The sequence below is a fragment of the Cryptotermes secundus genome, unplaced genomic scaffold, assembly GCF_002891405.2.
Source record: "Cryptotermes secundus unplaced genomic scaffold, Csec_1.0 scaffold320, whole genome shotgun sequence".
NCBI lineage: Eukaryota > Metazoa > Arthropoda > Insecta > Blattodea > Kalotermitidae > Cryptotermes > Cryptotermes secundus.
Window position 1 is genome coordinate 2,157,536 of NW_019731221.1, and position 22,457 is coordinate 2,179,992.

At 38.8% G+C, this 22,457-nt stretch overlaps 1 protein-coding gene across 4 annotated transcripts in view; it reads left to right on the forward strand.

Annotated features, from left to right (window-relative positions):
- LOC111866474 (zinc finger protein rotund) overlaps positions 1 to 22,457 on the forward strand; it is a 938,200-nt gene that overhangs the window by 717,661 nt on the left and 198,082 nt on the right. For all 4 annotated transcript variants that reach the window (XM_033752262.1, XM_023855448.2, XM_023855446.2 and 1 more), the window contains 2 exons: positions 2,044 to 2,118; positions 18,087 to 18,123. In XM_033752262.1, coding sequence (XP_033608153.1) covers positions 2,044 to 2,118; positions 18,087 to 18,123 — 112 coding nt within the window. The remainder of the gene's footprint in view (positions 1 to 2,043; positions 2,119 to 18,086; positions 18,124 to 22,457) is intronic.

The following is a 22,457-nucleotide window of genomic DNA, read 5'->3' on the forward strand; positions in this document are numbered from 1 at the left end:
ACAGTAGAACGTATTCAGAGAAATAAAAGAGGATCTGACAGTCTAGACGGCGACATTTCAAGGGGAAAATTGAGTAATTTTCTTGTGTACTGCACGGAATGTTACCATGGAAACGTGAGAGTCGTCGTTGTATAACATCAGCGCATCTACTCACTGCTTTATAAAATGCACTTTTATTACAATGCAATTTACGTGTTAGCCATTATTCTATATGGATGTGCTATTTTCCTTGTAAGGGAGAAACAGACATCATATGTGTCGTGAAAAGTTATTTAGACTATGTTCTTCGGGGGATGTGACGCCGTGTAGTATAGTAAATAACAAAAAAAAAAACCCTGTGGCCTGTAGTCCTCAAGCGAATTATACCGACTGAGCAACTGTCGCTTGTCGACGAAGTGAGTGCCAATTTTAGCGGGTAGAGGATGTCGCGTGGTCAGAGCAACGAATTCCCACGGCTATTAATCTCGGTTTTCTAGACCGGAGTCGCTATTTCCTTGAAACCGCTTCTCAGTTATCCTCACTAGGCTGAGTGGACCCCGTTCCAGACCCACTACTTCTCAGAAAAAAAAATCTGGTAGCGCCGGGATCGAACCCGGGACTTCTGGATCTGTAGCCAGTAAATCTGACCACTAGACCACAGAGGCGGTCGTAGACTGGTAAATAGGTACTAAAAATTTGGCGATACCCATGGCTTCCGCCTTCACATCGAAACAGCGCACCACATGAAGTTTCAGGTTCCTGAGGATGTGGGTACACACATCAGGGTCTTCTGAGATACCCGTCTGCCAGATTCTAACTACACCTAACTACCATCACCTGAGTACTCACCACCTTCCATCAGTTGTCATAACCGTAACGATCAGGACTTGTAATCGGGAGGCTCCCGTTTCGAATCTAGCCTGGTTACCAACTTTTCTGATGTGGAATATGTAGCTTTCCTTCGTCTCTTGCAGACTGCAAGGAACAATAACTTGAACTAATCCATGAACGCCTCGTTAAACCTTTTTACTCACTTTTCAATACCATTTCCCTATTCCTTCGCCTCAGTTATTGAAACAGAGTCACTAATCTCTATACATAAAAGTGGTTTGTTACGTATGTGCATTAATTGTTTAAATATTTAAACGAATCATTTTTCTTACAAAATGTTCTTGTGTTTCGTGATTCTTAGGATATGCACTGATTATTTCGGTAAACAGGATTAATATGTTGGCCTTTATAATGAATATAGCTGCTGTTCTGTGCCATAAATAAAAACAAACTCCGTGGTTTTAATCCGCAGGCGAACTACTTCAACCTTCTAGTGATCAGAGTTCCTGGCTACAGATCCAGAGGTTCCGGGTTCAATTCCCTGCGCTACCAGATTTTCTGAGAATTAGTGGGTCTGGAACGGGGTCCACTCAGCCTCGTGAGGATAACTGAGGAACTATTTCAAGGAAATAGCGGCTCCGGTCTATGAAACCGAAATTAACGGCTTTGGGGATCCGTTGCACTGACCACGTGACACGCTCTATCTGCTAAAGTTGGCACTAACTTCGGCGACAAGCGGCGGTCGCTCGGTCGGTTTTAAGAGATGTAGGAACTAAATTTTCGAACTACGTAATATTACTTAAATGATCTGGGGGCTTCAAGGTATTAAAGACTGTAAGAATCAGTAAATCTATCAGTTATTTTGCACGAAATTCCATTGTATGGAAGAATGAATATTAATGGGGTTTCATAAGAAAATTCAGAAGAACATATGTATGCTCAAAAGAGTTCTTTGTTTTTTAAACGACGTTTTATCAACTCCATTATTTATATCATGAACACGAAATAAAACGGAGATTACGAATTTGGAGGTAGAAAGGATTTGGAAGGAAATGGTTGTGGGCAGTTTGAGGTACTGTCTCATTCTTAGAAAATTACGAAAAAACGTCCTGCTCAGTGTAACCTTCCTCACGACCAAGAATGTAACGTGTAATCTCCCGAATACGAGACAACAGAGAAGGTACGTAGAGTTGTGAGTATCTGCTGTATTCTAAAGTTTGTTTTGTTCTACAGCAATGCGGACCTCATGCCAAGGAAGTGGACTACACGTGGCCAAGGCAGTCAATGGTGGCGAAGCAAGGATATGAGGTGAGTCCTTCACTCACAAGCAGAAGTACCGGTTCTTCGTGTAGCTGTAGGAAAAATAAGTTTACTGTATTCATGCAATAATAAATTATTGAAATGAGGATATGAACCGCGTTAAAGAAATATACCGCAGTAATTTCGCAACGCTTTGACAGTCATATATTCCTCAACTATTGTCTACAATACGTAGTCGATATCATAAAATAATTTAATCTCTGTTAGGTCGTCCATTGGCTACGCTCACTCACTCACTCATGGAGCTGAGCCCTTCTTGAAAAGTCGCCAATTTTCCAGCTACTCAATTTCCCAGCATTTTATGGAACCCGAAGGTTCATTACTGTGTTCACAAGAGCCCTCCACTGATCCTTATCCTGAGCGAGATCAATCCAATCCAAACCATCCCATCCTATCTCTCTAAGATCCATTTTAATATTGTCCACCCACCTACGCCTTGGTCTTCCCAGCTGTGACTTTCCTTCCGGCTTTCCCACCAATATCCTAGATGCATTCCTCTTCTTCCCCATTCGTGCTACATGCCCTGCCCACGCCATCCTCCTTGACTTGATCATTCTAATTATACTTGGAGAGGAGTATAAATTATGAAGCTCCTCATTATGCAGTTTTCTCTAACCTCCTGCCAGTTCATCTCTCTTCGGTCAAAATATTCTCCTCAACACCTTGTTCTCAAACACCCTCAGTCTATATTCCTCCTTTAATGTCAGAGACCAAGTTTCACACCCAAATATAACCACAGACAAAATTATAGTTTTCTATATTCTAATTTTTATGTTTTTGGACAGCCGACGAGAAAACAAACATAGGTTGCACTAAGGACAAGAAACAGTAAAGCTGCCTTTAGATTTTCTCTGCAATGTACAGGAAGTCCTTATGTAGAACGTGTATGCGCGTTTGTCAGTACATAATGTCAGCAGCAAATCCGTCGGAGAAACATTATTAGGATTCGATATGTGAGACTTCCGCTAGAAGTTGTCTGGCAGTTGCGACTTAGTCACATGGATCCATAAACCTGGTTTGCGTAGTTTTATAAATAGAGTTCTACAAGTATTCTATAAACTATTTAACATAACCTGAAATACTAAATGAGATACTTGCACGAGGAAATGTCGAGGTGTTTAAATTTACAGCCATATTGATTCGTAATAGAGGTGAACTTGCATGAGACCAAAAATGGACTTTCTCCATATATTCATAAACCGTGTGACAAATTTTGCTTAAATTCGACATGTAGACTTTGATTAAAATTGACTGACGAATAAGATTTTCAGTCGTATTGATTTATAATAAATTCTTGTTCGGGATTTTTTTTTATTTTCCAACAAACCTTTCTATATATATCTCGAAATACGAGGCTTTCACTAATTTTTGTCGATCATTTTCATTTTAGGAACTTTGAAACAATTCCGTTAATGGAGTCAAAGCCCAAACTAAGCCCAAAAACCCAGTAATTCTGAATCCTGTTGGTAGTTTTGCGTACTACGTTATGGAGGACAACTTTTTCCATCTTGATGCATATAATCATTCCTTGATAACATATCTAGCCATTTCATTAGGCCTAATTGCAATAACAAAGTCCGCCATTGTACACGAAACTGAATAAGAGAATCCGTTCTGTATACGAGTCTGGGTCCAAGGAAGATCCCGCAAGCGCGGTTCACGAGGTGTCTTTGTTTCCAACAGCAGACTGCTACGTTATCTGGGAACCATCAGTAAAAAGTCACCTATAGTGATACACTTTAAGGGATTTAGCGTGATTCGGTTGTCACGTGATATGAGTGGCGTTTATAAATTATCATCTCATTTGCACTACCCAGGTCAGCCCACTGTGAAGTAGGTTTTCCACTCGTTTCCTCTCGAAACAATGCAAGTCGTAATATCAAGTCCACAGACATAGTGAATAAAGTATAGACCTAGATGTTGAAAAGATGATAAAATTTTTATGACTCAGTGCTTTAGGACATGATGCCAGTAGTCTGATAGACTGCTGTCGGCGTTTCACATGAATCTGCTTCCTCCATCTTCAGAGCCGTTCTATCTTGGTGCCTCCACCTTCAACACATTTCTACCCTGAAGAAGGAGACAGTGTAATTATCAGAAACATTGACAACTCCCTACCAGAACACACAGAGTCACATCTCAAAAGGAGGGTCTTTTCATAAACTATGCTGATTACGTGTTATATTTCAGCTTATTTTTTACGTATTTGTCTTCATTTTTTAACTTTTGTATGGGAACAGAAGTCTTAAGATTGGCTTATCCCCGATATAATGAGTTTTTCCTAGTTTAACATGTATCTAGAAAACCGTTACAATATAGGCAGATCTTGCTCTAATCAAGATTTTGCGCCTAAAGAAGTATTTTGAATTACGGATTTCTGTAAAAGGAGCAGTTTTTGTTACACGGTTTGGACGAAAATTATATTCATTTTCATAGGTTAATTTTATCAAACATTTTAACAGAGACTTTCATCAGAACTCTCCAATCCAGAACTATATTATTACATATATTATATAACACTGTCCTATCACAATGTTTTTTCGCCCTCACGTGATATCCCACGTGATCATAAGCGATACTCTAGAAAGTAAATAGAACTAATGTCTGTGTAAACATTATGTATGGTAGAAATAAGCGATAATTTTGTTTAATATGTTTGTACCCTTGTACTACCAAAACAGCTGAATCGACTATGAACTGACCATGCGCTCCGACAGAAGGACATATTGACAAAGTTCCTGCCGGTGAGCCTACTGTCGATGACTTCCCGATTAATCTGGAATTCTCACTGAACATGTCAGTTTTTGTTCAGTTATCCCGTATGCCACGTTACTACAAAACAAGGTTTGAAACCTGGATTAGGTAGACCGGTCGTCTAATCACGGTGCACGTCAGCTGCCCCAGAGTACATGAATTAAAATTCCAATTGACAGCGTATATGTCATCTGGTTGGAATGAAACGTGAACTAACAGATGTTGATTGGCGGAAGATGATATATTGATTGTGCATGTAATGTGACGCATCGAAACACGTGTGCTTCTCTAGAAGATCTGCTTCTCAAAGTAGTTTGTAGGTAAGTATTTTTGGCATGCTCCAGCATTGAAATTCCCTGTCAAGGTGCGGCCAGTCTAAGCAGCTGACTGGAGGTCGCCTTCCTCGGGGTCTGCCTCTGTCTTTCACATAGAGTTGTACGAAGATTGATGCCCATATTCGGCCCTAAATCATAGCAGTTACCTCTTCTTTCTTAATCACCGGCAATGCATTAAAATGCAGTGTAACTAATTTACTTGATAATACCATAGATGGATATAGCTACACATTTTGTTTTTGGGACGGTAGTTAATACGTTCCGGTCAAAGTGGCCGCGCGGTCTGACGCATGAAGAGTCTACGCCGCCTCGAACACTGCGGTCATGGGTTCGAATCCTACTCAAAACATGGATATCTGTGTGCGTTTATTCTATTTTTGTGTTCTGTGTACAGGAAGAGACCTTGCGATGGGCTGATCCCCCCTCCAAGGGGTCCTGCGAACTGTGTATAGGATTAAGACACTGAAAAGCGACCAAGCTCCAACAAAGGGATGTAGAAGCATAGATATATAGTTAATATATCAGTGAAAATAACACATGTTAAGATAGAAAGAAATTGTGAGCTTATAGGGGCAACATTTATAGACATGATACGCTGAAAAATGTAGTTTTAGGCCGGTACAGGCGTTAATTTGCCGGTCACAGTAGCCGCGCGGTCTAAGGCTGTCTTCGTTTGCTCAGGTGTTGGGATCATGGATTCGAATACCACTTAAGGCATGAGTATTTGATGTGTGTATGATTTTATTATGTGTTTGTGTTGTCATGTATTTAGGTAGAGACCTTGTGACGGGCTGATCATTCGTCCAAGGAGTCCTACCGTCTGTGAAAATATAATTATGGAAAGGAATAAAAGGCCAGGGCCTCGAATGTGCTGGAAGAGCCACTGAAAAGAAAACAAACATTAATTCACTTATTTCCTTCATTGCTAGTGGGGTGGGACTAAGCCCTTATACTGCGGCCATTTCTGGCCTATTGTACCAGCACCAGATGATAGGTGAGGGTGATTGTGGAGCATTTGGTGGAATGAAGATTGGCAGGGGAAACCGAAATACTTGGAGAAAACCTGCCCCAGCGACACTTTGTCCACCACAAATCCCTCTTGACCAGACCCGGGATCGAACCCGGGCCGCCGCGGTGGGAAACCAGCGATTAACCGCTTGAGCTATGGCGCGGCATTATTTTACTTACAGTATGGGGCAACTCTGTGGTCCAGACAAGGCTACTACGATCCTTATTCCTCTACCTGAACATCTGTATTCTTATGAACGGCCAGACTTGAAGAAACAGCCCATAGGTTTTCCAATTTTTCTTCCATGATTTTTAGGAAGAAGGGAACTAGAATTGGAATGAAGAGGATGATATAAAATGCCTTCACAGGACAATTAAATTACTCTCCATGTGTGAAAATAAAGGCAAATATATCCATGTGCTTAGCTAATCGTTGCACATTTAAGATACATGGAGAAGGGAAGGTGTAGACCCAGGTCAGCTTCGTGCTGTTTTTTACCCAAAAGGACACTACGTTGAAGAATGATGGAACTGATAGCTTCCTTCCGATATTTAAAGAATTTCCAGTAAGGGAATTAAACTTTTACCACTAAAGAGCTGACTTTTCGGATGACATCGCGAATAAAATTCTTTTCGTTTAAATTTGATTCCTTCAAATCAAAATATTTATTTTATCAGATAATTTAGAAATCGTATAACGTTGTATTTCATCTTCATGCAAAATATGCTATGTTGTGCTGATATACAGAATTCAATTCGATGACAGAAAATTTTAATATAGACTCACTCCCCGCTCACAGTATGTAGGTGAATCGGTTCAGTAGTTCCAAAAAACTATGTATGCATTAATTCCATCACATAATTTCTATAACGATAACGTAATATTTTGTTCGACAATAATTTACACATATTCGAAAATAAGACAGGCTTAAAATACACGCATTAATTTGAGTGCATTGTTCAATCTTCACTTTACAGTTCATATTAACAGGCATCAGATGAAGAAAATGGGAACCAGCCTTGCAGACACGTCAGATAACGATCATTTTGGAAATAGGCTTACATTAATTTGAATAATCTTGGCAGATTACTTTTCATTCTAATATTCTATACATAATAACCATTTCAGCACCTAAACTTCCCGAAACCAACTTATGACCACACAGCATAAACCAAGAGGTTTCAGTAATATATCGCAGTGCTCTTTCAAATTTCATTTTAGTTGAGCGTGGCTTGTAAAAGAGGTTTTGGATTGGATAATTGGATTTATTGACACCTAATGCATTCACATCTCGGGACTACAGGCAATTATATCGCTATTGCTGATCTACACACTTTCCAGTTCACCATTACACACATACCAGGGATTTCAGTCATCACTAGTCATATCCTGACAACGGATTCATAATAGTCTCACTGTCACGTCAAATCACACATGAAGTCTTCTTTTCACAGCCTAATTCCTCTTTTGCCATTTCTTCTCAATCACCTTCTACTGCCTTCTCCAGAACTCTACCCGGTTCTCGACAAAAAATTAACTCTCTCAACTTCTGACCACTGACTCTCCTCAGCTGAATCCATCTTTATAACCGCTTTGCATGGACCACGCGGGAAACATAGTCTCTATTGTTAAGGAAGCATGTTTACTGATCCGTTGCCTAGAAATGGACGTCCTATTGTTGCGCGAATTTGGAAATGTGTTTACCAAGATGTTGCTTAACAATAGGTATACATGTCACAATATTGTTGATCACCTTAAGATCCTCATTATAAAATTTTATAATATCATATAATAGTGTATGAGAGTTGAGTTTGGGTCCGGTAAGTGTTTGCAAGTACGGGCTTTTGATATGGTAATGTTCTCTTGTAAGAGATTCAGTTCTCACAGGCCATGGGTCGTAATGAATATCACGTCCGTCTACGGAACAGAGAGGAACTAGTACAACTCTGTAAATTTGTAAACATTCATTGTCACTTTCTGTATCAGAAACATTCGCAGTTGTAAATCGAGTCAACCAAAGAATCTACACAGATTTTCCGCCTCTTCCTGCCTAGCGGCCCCCCTTGGAGTTCCTTCCCTCCACCTGCCAGTTGCCAGCACCTACAAGTTATGCAGATTCTAATACTGTTGCACTATATATCTCTGGAGTCGTCAGGTTTAAATGAGTTTCAGAAGTAGTGTTCTCAAGTCACTGACTCACTCATGGAGCTGATCCCTTCTGAAGGAGCCGCCAATTGTGCAGCTACTCAAGAACTTCCCAGCATTTTATGGAACCCGAAAGTTCATTTCCGTTTTCACATAAGCCTTCCACTGGTCCCTATTATGAGTCAGATCAATCCAATCCCTATTTTCCCATCCCATCTCTCTGAGATCCATTTTTATATTATCCACCCATCCTATGCCTTGGTCTTCCCAGTGGTCACCTTCTTTCTGGAGTGCTCTCATGTACAGATTAGAAACTAGGATCCCTGGTTGAAACCGGAAGGGAAAATTACGTCATCATATAGAAATGAGCAGATCAAACCTGATTTGTGAGTTCAAGGTTTAAAAGCAGTGGTTCTCAAATTATTATATTCTGAGGTCTCGTTGATGTAAATAGAAATGTTTTAGACTTAATACAATGTAAATCAATAGTGTAAAAATAATCTGTAATTGCTAACGATATTTAATTATATTATGCAAGCATAGTTCTGTATGTATTTATTTAATTTAATTTATATTAATATATGTAGTAATTAGATCATTAACATTTCGGTGGTCTCCGGAATAAAGTTTCATGAGGGCTGTGGCTTCCATCGGGTAAACGGACTTAAATATAATCGTCACTATATGAACCACCTAATTCAACACAAAAATACTCCGAATTTCGCCCATAGAGTAATCCTGTGTATTTCGTATGATTCGCAGAATTAACCAAAATTATTTCCCTTTACAGAATTAACCCTTTGATGCCTGAAATTCGCCTAAATAACATTTAAAAATTCAGTTTGTAGATCACAAAAAGAGACAGCCTTTCCAATCGGTTAATGCTCTTAGGGAAATAATTGTTATGTATTCTGAGAAACGTATGAAACAACTACATACACCATGGGAGAAATACAGTCAGAATATTAAATTCTAGTATTAAACATAGGAACTATTTTGTTCAAACGGTTAATAAACTTGGCTTTATAATGGATACATAGCATTTTTCTGTGAGGTAAAAATTTAATTTTGAAGTAATTATTTTAAGTAAGATTTGAGGCTTTCACGGCAGTGACTATGAAGAAAGCAGTCTTTTGGGATTTGGCACCGTGTATATGTGGTCTTAACCGACGTTTCGGAGGAACGTATCGCCTCCATCTTCAGGGTAGAAGAAAAAATATATAAGAAATCTGCAAGCAAAGAGACCGTGAGAACCGGTAAAAGCAGACTCTGCTTTCTCAGGGTCTCTTTGCTTGCAGATTTCTTATATATTTTTTCTTCTACCCTGAAGATGGAGGCGATACGTTCCTCCGAAACGTCGGTTAACACCACATATACACGGTGCCAAATCCCATAAGACTGCTTTCTTCTTAATTATTTTAACTTGGACTTTAAAGCTAAACGATGGATATTAATCAATCTTCGTAAAAAACTGAAGGCTGGAATAGTGTTTAATAAGACAAATAGAATTTAGTAGTAGTAGTAGTAGTAGTAGTAGTAGTAGTAATCAATAAACTTAAGAGGTGGGACCTACAGTTGGCGCATTTCTATCTCGAAAAGTAGAAAGTTACATCGTACATCGAGAAATATAACTGAAATCCCTTGTTCAATTCTCTAGGAATGTATAGATCAGAGAAACGGACAGACAAACATGCGAACCAAAGCAACCCTGCTGGCTCGAATCTGAAATTGTATGCTCAACTTATCAAAGCTTATAACAGACCAGACTGCACGTTTGCGAATGCAAAGTTACGGAAATATATACAACAGTTCAGGGAAACTTTTTTTGTCACACCCTGCTCTGTAAAAGTTGCAACTGGTTAGGACCATCTTAATAGTCCTATTTGTAAATCTGCTCTTATCATCATGTAACTCCTTAATGTGGACTATCATACTGACACACTTACCGACTTCGTACTATTCAACTTCCCCACGTAAATGATTAGTACTCCGGGCTGCATGTTTTGGAAGCCCTAAGTTCAATTCTTAGTTTCGAGGCCGGCTATCTTGAAGATCTGTAGTGTTTCTGGGATCACGTTGGCATAGTGGCCTCTCATTTTATTTCTTACTACCTTTCTCTCCTTCTTAACTGCATTTCTTAAATAATGTACAGTTATAACATTTGAAAATAGCATTATGCTTAGGTAGAAGTGGTCGTGATCTATTTCGAAGTATTTCCTCTACATTAATCAGGAAAAGCTGACTGAAATCACGACAGATCTCTGTTGGGGTAGAAGATCTTCGCAGAGCTTCGAACCGTGTAGGCCTAAGTATCGATTGAGAGTGAAACGCGTCACCTCTAGGCCAAACAAATTCATAATTTTTCGTGTTTCTCCAAACTTTGTATTCCGTGACGGTAAGAATTTCATAAATAAAATTTGGCTAATGTAAACAAGCAAGACTCTTTTAAGTTTCATGATATTCTACACAGATATGTGTGAAATGGCAACTTTAGCCATGTTGTCGATATGTATTCAGCAGTGAGAGGCGATAACAGTTGACGAATAAGGCTACAGTAATCGGTAGGATAATGTATGCTTGGGTATTAGTCACAGTGTCGACCTTTATTGAAGAAGTCCATAGCGTAATTGTAGATAACAGCAACACATTGTGTACAATGTTATTTTTCAACTATATTGTCTCAGTATGTACATATACATATATATATACACTCCGTGGTTTTAGTCCGCAAAGAATTATACCGGCCGAGTGACAGCCGCTTGTCGGTGGACTTAATGCCAAATTTAGCGGATAGAGGGTGTCGCGTGGTCAGCGCAACGGATCCCTACGGCCGTTAATTTCGGTTTCCGGAGCCGTCAGTTCTTTAAATAGCTCCTCAGTTAACCTCACGAGGGTGAGTGGACCGCTTTGTATATATAGCTGTGATTTCAGAATTTCTCAACTTAATAGACTAAATGTTCAAAGAGATTAAAACTTCAGTATCTCCGAAAGGCTATAATATACACCATAAAATTTTGTCATGGTGAAATATGACCAGATTCCTTCTGTAAATTTATACCTAATATTTGAGCTCACTGATTGCTTTCTCGATATTTTATGATGTATGTATAATTGAGTTGATAACGGCATCAATATTACATGTAATTTCCCGCCGAATATTCAACTGGACTTTATGCCAATCAGCTAATATTTTCCAAAGTTTAACAGATTTGTACAAGATGTGCAGATCTTTTGTCCCACTGAAGGAGGGCTAACGCTCCAGTTTCGTTACCATGGCGCGAAAGGAGCCATGATAGTAAACATGGCTCAGCACTGAGCGTCTCTTTCTTGCAATATTCGGTTGACCTAGACAGGACCTCCGCAGACCCCATCTTAAATTGTTTGGCACTTCTTAGTGTTAAAAACGAAAGAACATTTCTTCTGATTTGGAGCGCGTCATGACGTCAGGAACAACCATTCCACACCTTCATGACTAACTTCACTGCAGTAACACCAAATGGCTCAATACGACCTCTGGACATGAACTTCACTCCCTTATGGAGCTGAGCGAATTGTGCAGCTACTCAATAACTTCCTAGCATTTTATGGAACCCGAAGGTTCATTACCGTGTTCACGAGCCCTCCACTGGTCACTCTCCTAGAGCCAGATCGATCGAATCCATACCATACTATCCCATCCTATCTCTCTAAAATCCATTCTAATATTGTTCACCCACTTACTGCTTGGTCTTCCCAGCGGTCTTTTTCCTTCTGGCTTTCCCACCAATATACTATATTCATTCCTATTCCCCTCCATTCGTGCTACATGTCCTGCATCTCTCATCCTCCTTGACTTGATCATTCAAATTATAATTGGAGAAAAGTATAAGTTATATAGCTCCTCATCGGTTCAATGGAGTTAGACATTCATTCAGTTATTTAGTTAGTTAGTGTGTCAGTCAGTCAAGTTGGTTCAAACGATAAGGCTTCTGGCTTATGCTTCGGACGTGCTGGATCATTCTGAATCATGTTATTCGTGGTTTTCCTCTGTTCCACCGGAAAAATTCCGAGATAGTACCTCAAATTAGAATTCCTGATTCTGCATTCTTTCCAGTCATTTGACTTGATACAGCCCCAGTTACTGACATTGTTAAATACCTACCTACCTACCTACCTACCTACCTACCTACCTACCTACCTACCTACCTACCTACCACTCGGAGCTACAGCCCTTGGTGAGCCTTGGCCTCCTCTACAACCAGTCTCCACTGCTCTCTATTCCTCATCTTCTCTATCCATCCTCTCACCTTCATTTTCTTCAGGTCGTTCTCGACATCGTCTGGCCATCTCATCCTGGGTCTTCCTTTTCTTCTTTTGGAATATAGCCTTCCTTTTAACATTGTCTTTGGAACTGCATTATCTTCCATTCTCTCGACATGTCCCAACCTTCTTATTCTCTGTGACTTGATAAATCTTATTTACTTGTCCTTTCAGTAACGTGTTTATTTCTTCGCTGTAGCTTACCATCCATATATTATTTTCCATCACTGGTACATATAATTTTACATGTAAATAATCAAATAATTTTTCAAACATTTCGGAATTCTTAATTACTTGTGATTACAACATAGTTCAGTAAGCTATATATATATATATATATATCCGCTCTTGTTTGAGTACACTTTCCTTTTAAGAATATATCATAAAATACGTCACAAATAAATTAATTAACTCTTAAAAATTTTGTACAAATACAAGTTATTGTACTCATATTGTGTTTCATGAGTAAGATTTTAATTTGTGGCAGCACCAGAAGTCTCTGGCTTCTCACTGCGGCGGCACGGGTTCGATCCCGGGTCTGGTCAAGTGGGATTTGTGGTGGACAAAGTGGCCCTGGGGCATGTTTTTTCCGAGTACTTCGGTTTCCCCTGCCAATCTTCATTCCACAAATTGCTCCACAATCACCCTCACCTATCATCTGGAGCGGGTAGAATAGGCCAGAAGTGGCCGCAGTACAAGGGACTTAGTCCCAACACACTAGCAATAAAAAAAAAGTTTTTAATTTGTCATTCAGACATGGATTCGCTTTATTTTTGTTCTTTTCGCTCTTCGAAAGCACGTGAACAAAAATAATCAACAAAGAAAAAACAAAACAAAAATTATACTTCACTAATCGAAGAACCGGAATTGATAGGCGGCCCTCTATACGTGTGCACGTGACACAGAGAGAGAGGGAGCTGTCGGGTTAAAACAAATGAGGTGCTTGAAAAATTAATATAAGTCGTCTACTACTTAGCGTGTTTAATTCCTCAAGCAAAGTAATATATTACTTATAAGATACATATTGCAAAACGATTTGTATCTTCTGCCAGTACAAGGTTGCCACATTGTCTTCTTCATTAATTTTACATATCTCTTTCTTCTAATGGAATTTCTGTACTTTGTAAATAAATATAGGCGTATTGTATTATGGTAGTTCCTTCTTGTGCAAGCTTATGTCCCACAGCATCCTCGAAACCGTAGAAAGGCTCTTTCGCAACTATGTACAAACATTATTCCACTAGACGCTGCCAAACTCTACACTTTGTAATTTACTACTACGAATAATAATGATAACATGGCTAACGCACGAATTTATAAAATGGAAGCGACAGTTAAAATGTCTTTATGTAATGACTGAAATGTTTTCTGGCCTTTTCCCTTAATTTGACATGCAACTTTTATTAAGTTGTTAATTCTGTGAAATCTAACGTAAAATGGTGACTCTGCAATATTAATTTTCCGTTTGGTGGCAATATGTATTATACACAAGTATAAATTCTGAATAAAATATACAGTACTTATAAATATGGCGGCGGTGCAAAATTATGGAATTATATCTGAAGAATACGATGAAGAAGAAGTCAGGAGGCTTCACAGAATCAAACCGTCACAACTGTTAACCAGATTTGCTATCTAATTTTGTAAAGACTTGCTATTTTAATTTTGTAAAACAATTAACTAATTGACTATAATTAGTTAAATTACATATAGAACGAGTTCATTGGAACACGTTCTTCATGTTAAATTACATTTATATCTATACTCATCATAACTAGTACTTATTATCCATAATAGCTGGATAGATTGTATAATAAATTGGAGAAATAAAAAAAAAAATCTGAAGAATGTAACGCAATAGGAGTTTGCATTAGTGGAAAATATTCAATGAAAGTTAATCATTAATCCTTATAATTAAACACCATAGCCCCCTTGCTGGTCCCAAGGCTAATAGGAAATGACGCTTGACATCTTCCCGGTATTTCATATTTTCATTACAGTTAACCCACTCCGTTACCTCGTACCGCATGGAACACAGTTGTGTGCTTTCTCCTTTGTAGTGTGTACTAAAACGACTGTGGTGTTGGTTTCATGAACACATTTTCCAATCCTACATCATCCTACATCCTACGTCACTCAAATTCGTTACCAATTTACGTTAGCCGGCTCTGTGGTCTAGTAGTCAGGGTTCTTGGCTACAGATTCAGAGGTCCCGGGTTCCATTCCCGACGCTACCAGATTTTCTGAGAATAGTGGGTCTGGAACGGGATTCACTCAGCCTCGTGAGGATAAATGAGGAGCTACTTGAATGGAAAAGTAGCAGTTCCGGTCTAGAAAACCGTGGGAATTCGTTGGGCTGGCCACGTGACAATTTCTATCCGCTAAAGTTGGCACTAACTTCGCCAACAAGCGGCGGTCGCTCGGTCGATATAGTTCGTTTGCGGACTAAAGCCACGGAGTTTGTATGTATGGAGTGCCAGTAGTCAGTGATGGTCGCCATAGTACTTTCTTATTTCTAAATAGCCAGCTGCTACCAGTGACGGTAAAGTTATCCGTATATTTGATTAAACAGCACTCCACGAGGACACATGTACTCTCAGTCTCGGCAGTAGATGTAGGTGAGTGGTCAGCTTCGCGTCTCTGCTGCTTTACGTCGCAGGAAAAATATCCGTTGGGTCAGAGGCTGGGTGAGCCGCAGAACCGGACGCTGTGTGTATCGCTGTCTGGAATCGAACCCCGATTCCTAAGCCGTCCATTTCTTCGTTATAGGAAATGAGCTACTCCGGACGCCCAATTGCTGTATGTTGTGATCCAAAGTGCTTCCCCACCCCTGTCAAATTGAAGTCTCCCAAAGGGCTCCAAACTCCACAGATTAAGAATTTAATTATACAGGGGTGAATAAGATGGACAACGGCAAGGAACAGTGAGTAATGGGGTATTGTCTGTTGGCGATCTTGCAGCGTTCGCCTGGAATCTCGAGGAAGTCTGCCAGAAACTTTAAGCATTATCGCCGGTAACGCGATTACACTCGATCGGACCATGTTCACGTAGCGTTACCGCTCGGCTATGGAGTTTGTCTCCTGCGCACCTTTCTACGCGCAGACGATGTAAGAACACTGATCCAATGTTTACATACGGGTTTGCATAACCTTAGTGTTTGACTTGCTGTCAAGGTTTCGAGGTGCGAATTGCCTTTAAAATATCAACAGAACGTGTTTGTATGGATGTGCTGAATGGAACCGAAGTTCCTAATGGATACTGGAGGAATATTAAACGTATCCGTTATAGGCTTGGTTCGTAGGACTAAAAAATGTTTGATCCTCTATAAAATAAATAATGTTTGTGCAGGATATGTCAGGATAATTTTAGGTACTGTGTTTGATTCCCGATTTTGCTGACGTTTCTTCTTTTAGTCATTACTGCCAGGCAAACACCGTCAGAGTACCTGGAAATAAGCAAGGATCTCCTCTTCCCAGTTCATGCTAATTTTGTCATTCATATTTCCTTCTCATTGGTTCCTGCATTTAAAACCTGAGACCCATCAAATCTGCAACAGTGTAACAGTGATCAGCTATATTCAATGTCCTTAAATTTTGATCTATCCTCAATTCTGGCTGGTACTTTTTCAGTCTGTTTTTGGACCAGCCTTCTTGTCGGTTTTTTCAAAGAAAGAAGAGGTTCTCCAATCGATATTAACAAGCATGTATATATATATANGAAGGGTGATTAGAGGGAAAATACAAAAACGCTGATCTAAAAAAGTAGAGCTGGTAGAGAAAAACTGATTTTATATTTAGATTCAGCGCCTTAAATATAACTAAAATTAGTTCTAAAATCCTAGACACCCAAAAAAAATTTTTTTTTGTAGGCCTGTGTAATAGTTCAATTCAATTCAATTCAATTCATGTTTATTTACGTGCAATAACTTAACAGCACAGTGGCCAATTACAAAGTTAGCACGAGTATATAAAGATACAGAAAATAATTAAAACAAAATACAAATATGACAAATAAATCTGTGAGCATAAATCTAAAGAAGACTGAAATATATACATACATTTATGAAATATTACGAGTGTTGCTAATACTATTAGTAACTAAATACTAAGATAAGACAACTGGGAGTGATAGCATAAAATTAATAACAAATCAATAAATTAAAACCAATCACATAAGAAAATTAAAGTTAGCCGAGGTATACACATTTGTAGTTAATGAAAACACTAATCAAGTAACACCGTTAAAGGTTTGGTACATGCTTGTAAAATATGATTCAGATAAAAAATTGATTCCTGTAAACAAATATTTTTTCGTTTTACGAAGGCAACTTAGAAAAGCTGTTATTATCGTGATAGCCCCATTCATTCTTCCATATGAAGAGCATGGAGGGGGTAATGACAATGAGAACTGTTATAATCACTAGGAAATCATGTGACTTAATACAGATGCCTTTGTTCCAAAATAAGATGCGATAATGTGACCATGGAAGAAGGAATCATACTGCTTATCTTCGAGATCTGAGCTTTAAATACACTGATTTTCTTCCACGAAATTATAATATATATTTTTTAATGAAAAATCCAAAGGGTTTATGGGTACCTGCATCTATTAAACGATCCATAACTGATGTCATAGAATATGTGTCTTCGTATGTTGTCATAGTATCCGTGGTAAGGAAATAATGCTGTTTATTACAGAATCATTTCCAATATAATGACAATCTAAACTTAGTTCACTCTAGAAGTGTGAATGAACTAATTTCGTCATTTAACAGACTCCATGTAAATTTCTGAAGCACTTCAGATAACTTCTATAGTTTCTGTTGTCGACGAAAACCTGAAGTGCTATCAAAAAATTGCTCTGGGACAACATTCTCCGGCACAAATCACACATACATCGCCGAGAATCGAACTCGGACAACCTTGGTGTGGGTCAAGTAATCTAGCCACTTAATGGCAGCCTTCTGCAAACGAGCTGCGTTGTGAGGTCAAAGAAGAAACGCATGTGTAAGTGCAAGAATGTAGAGAGGTTGAAAAATCAACAAAAATTGTTGTGCAAATTTCAGTGCAGATTACATGCTCGTGTAGGAGAATTTCGTTTAGTTTGTAAGATTTGAGGTTTTTACGGCGGTTACTATGAAGAAAGCAGTCTTCTGGGATGTGGCACGGTGTAGATATGGTGTTAACCATCATTTCGGAGGAACGTATCGCCTCCATCTTCAGGATAGAAGGAAAAATAAGAAAATCCGCAAGTGAAGAGACCGTGAGAACCGGTACAAGCAGACTGGTCCTCCGAAACGTCGGTTAATATCCATGTACAAGGTGCCACATACCAGAAGACTGCTTCTTCGTTTAGTTTGTTTCCAATTTGTTCATACACTGAATACTAATTAAGCTATGTTATATTTGTTGCAGGCCAAAATGAATTCATCCGACCAATCCATGCAGAAAGGTAAGACATGAACAGAAATATAATCCAGTTTATTGACCTCCACTGGTTTTATTTAAGAATTGGGAACAAGGTCTTTTATTTAGAACAGCTTTTATTGACCTCCATCATAGTGGAAAGCTCATGTGACAGGAGCGAAGAGGGTCATTCGGGTTCATTAGTCCTTATTCGGACATCAGGAAGTGAAACCATCCGAAGGTTTTCCCAGTTTCGGCAAACGGTCTTTTATGTAAATGACAAAAAGTCGTTTGCTTGAAACAACTGCAAAAGCAAAAACATTTATTGTAATGGTTTCAGTTAGATTTGATATTCTTCTGTACAAGGTCAGCGATAATTAGATATCTTTGCAGATATTCCACCTACAGTCGGATTTTCGTTATACTCTTGTGCTACTGGTTTCTTGAAACTTACCTTGAGAGGCACGGAAGGCAGACTACAAGCCCTGAGGAAGAACTTTGAGGGAGTACTTTTATTTATAATCTATCTTTATTCTTGTTGCTCCTATTTGGAGCATAGGGCATCAGTGAAACTCTTCTTTTCACATCAATTCCTTAAGCTCAGAGAGTCGGTAGGACTCCTTGGATGATTGATCAGCCCGTCGCAAGGCATCTACCCACACACAAACAGAGAATAAACGCACATACAGACATCAATGCCTTGAGTTGGATTCGAACCTATGATTCCAGTGTTCGAGGGAACGAAGACATTCATGCCTTAGAACGCCGGCCACTTTGATAAGTTTTATTTGTAATAGAATTGCAGATATACTTTGAAAGGCAGTAGCGATAGGTGCAGTGAGTGTGGTGGCATGACCAAGAGCTGAGGACAGGAATTTGATTCCAGCTACGGACAGAGATTTATCTATTCATCACGTCAATACTGACTGTCCTTTGGCTACCAGGCCACTTCCTCGGTGTGAAGTGGCCAGAACGCGAAGCAGACCACGTATCTCCAACAAGTGCCCAAATTCAAAATATCTGTAATTGTACCTCAATTCCGACATGTATGGTCATGTCGTGGTACTTCTTTCAAATCAATTCCGTTCTTATCCTCTTACTTCCAAATTCAGTGGGGCGGAAGTACATGAATAACTCCAACTTGCTAACGTAAGTTTCTATTTTTAATTTGATGGAGGAATACACGTGACAAATACTTCAAAATTAAACACTCAGGAAAATATTTCACTAAAGAATGGGGACGCAACTGGCAAATATAGAGTATTACGTTACAAAGAAGCTTTTCATTTCTACAAAACAACTAGAATTGTGCAGATATTGAAATAATGGAGATTCTATAGGCTAAACTTGTAGATGGAATATGAGAAACAAGGAATGTATACAGGAATTTGTGGAGAAACTTCTTAGAGAAAAGCCACTTGAAAGACGGGGCGAATAGGAGGATATGATAGTAAGATAGAAGCTAAAGTTTTCCTTTTGCTTAACCAATTAAGCACAACTCCATGAAGGCGTATGGAGGAATGCATGTATGGATCCACATTTTCTTTACCTCGGCACTATTTTGAGGTGAGTGGTCAGCTTCACGCCCCTGCCGGTTTACCGCCGTGGAGAAAAACCACGTTGCCCATTGGATAGGTGGTTTGGTGGATACAGAGCCGGTCTTGACGACATTGAAAAGTGAAAATTCTTGTCCCCATCGATACTCGAACTCCAACCCCTTGGTCGTCCAGCCCGTCGACAGTCGCTATACCGACTGCGCTATCCCGGTTCTGGATAATGATAGTAGTAGTAGTAGTAATAATAATAATAATAATAAATAGATTGGGAGGATAAAGGATGCAAGCAACAGGCTCAGGATTGTCTTAATAACGGATTTCAGTGCAAGCGGTGGCAACCTTTGGTTCTACTGCCACATAGAAATCTGGGCTAATAGAACTCGACTAAATTTATTTAAAATTACCTCAAGTATTTCAATTGTTCATTTATTCATTCATTCGTACATACATTCATTCTTTCAACAATGGCTCTACAGCCCTTTAAAGGGTCCTGGCCTCTTCTTCAGTTTTGTAATCTTTTTATATAGGTATACTTCTCCAGTATTTAAGAATGCTCATGTAGGTTATGGCTAAGAATATTCATCTAATTTAGGATAGATGAAATTACTGGAAGACTAAGAGCTTGTAATTTTCTTTTAGCTTATTTTTGGCACGATGAATTTTAGCATTCACGCACCTCAGCTGCATCCAGCGTTAGTTGAGTCCTTATGATGTTGCTGTGTTAATATATTTGCAAGGTCACTCTTTATATCTATTATTAATTCTTGGAAATTCCTGAAAAAAACCATTGGACAATGAAGGCAAATTCCCATTTTGCAAATATCCGGTATTTGATATCGCTTTGAAATGACATCACAGAGCTTCTGAACAGGTGTGCCATGAAAGTTTGTGACCTCACCTTTTGAATTGAATTGGGATTCTGTAGTTGAGTCTGACTGCATCTCCCAAGTTCCTGTAACACCTACAGAAGAAACTACAAATGCATGCAGAATGTGAGTCGGGAAATCTAAAGAGAGGCAGCAACTTGAGAGACGTACCGATAGATGGGACGACTGGGCAGTAGAATAAGGAAATGTGGGCTTGAAACTTGACCCAGAATATATACCAGTGGGGGTGAACTTGTGATAAGGAAACGTCAGAAAATGAAAATACCTCCGCGGAATTGATTCACAAGTGTGACAGTAGCAGTCACATCTGACTCGGCTATATTTTATCTTTATATTAACCTGTGCATCTAATCTTTGATCTAACTATGTTGCGTTTTCTTTAAAGTTATTCACACAAGACTACAGTAGTTTTTCCGCTTGTGATTACATACACTACACATAGAAAGTAAGAACACCTTCGTTTCAGCTTTTCTTATCGCTATGACCCCCTGCCTTCTCGTCGTGTTCGTTTGAGTAAAGTAGGAGGAAATATTACGAAATATTTCTTCACTCTTTCCTCTCAAGCAGCGAGTCTTATGTGACTGCATAATCATAATGCAGCTTGTACATATTAATGGCCTGATATGTAAGGGTAGGATAATTTCTTGTAATTTGTTTTAGCAAATAATAAAACATATTCAAATTTATAAGAACGGAAGTCGACTAAATGGACAGTAATTAGTGAGTAATTCTGAAAATAGAGAAATGAAGGTCCAAATGTATGGTTTGAATTAGTGAAATAGGAAATATATACAGAATTTTTATTTTGAAATTTTTTGCAGAGCTATAATTCAGTAGTCTGAGACTGGGATCAGTAGCCAGATGCTGATACCAAGTTATATAAGCACAGTCTTCTAGTAACTGTGATGAAACTTCGAGTTTCGTAGAAAGACAGAAACTGTAACAGCTGAATAATTTTCTACTGGTAAGGAGACTTATTTCAAGCAAACAGCGTGTAGATGGGAGAGTCAGTGAGTGAGTTATCTCAATAAATTTATTAAATGAAATTAGTACTCTCGTGCATCTTTGATTCTTCTTCTTTGGTAGAAACTGTAAGTACAAAGATCGATTTCATTAATTGCCATCAAAGTTCTGGGAATTTTATAAAGTTTTATGGTGAATACAAAAGGCTTCAAATATTTTATTGGGGCGTGAAATCTAGTGTAACTTAGTCCAACTTACTGCATGCATCAGAATAGTTTCGAACACTTGGATTCTTTTAAAACCTTTTAATCATAATTCATTGACACTGTCACTAAAAATAATTGTTGTAACTAACCACAAAATATATGATAAATTTTGGTTGAAATATTTTATGCGTTATTTATAGAAATTACCTAACATGAAGGCGAATTAGGGGGTTTACTTACGTTTATGTGAAAAATGTCATCTTCTGGGATGTGGCGCCTTGTAGATCTTGTGTGGACCGACGATACGGAGGAACGTACCGCCTCCATCTTCAGGGTAGAAAAATTCGCAAGTGAGGAACCAGCGTGAGTATGTGGTTCACACAAGATCTACACGGCTCCGCATCCCAGAGAATGGCATTCTTCAGAGTCACAGCCGTGAAAACCCTCAATTCATACTTATGTGTATTTATCCACCACAATGATTCATCCCAAAAACTAGTTGATAATTTTTATTATTATTATTTTTGCCAATTTACGATCAACTTAACCGTAAAGAAAGTAACAAGTAAATGTGATAATCTTCTTATGTCTTGAAGGCGGTAACTGCCCAGAGGCAGTTCTCAGCCATTTAATTTCTTAAGTTTTCTGGCCACTGGTTGATAAATACCCATAAAATTTGGTCCTAGTGAGACTGTATGAATGTATTTAATGTAAGTTTTTCCCGTGTGGACATGTGACGTCAAATCTACTCTATTGATAGACTAAGAC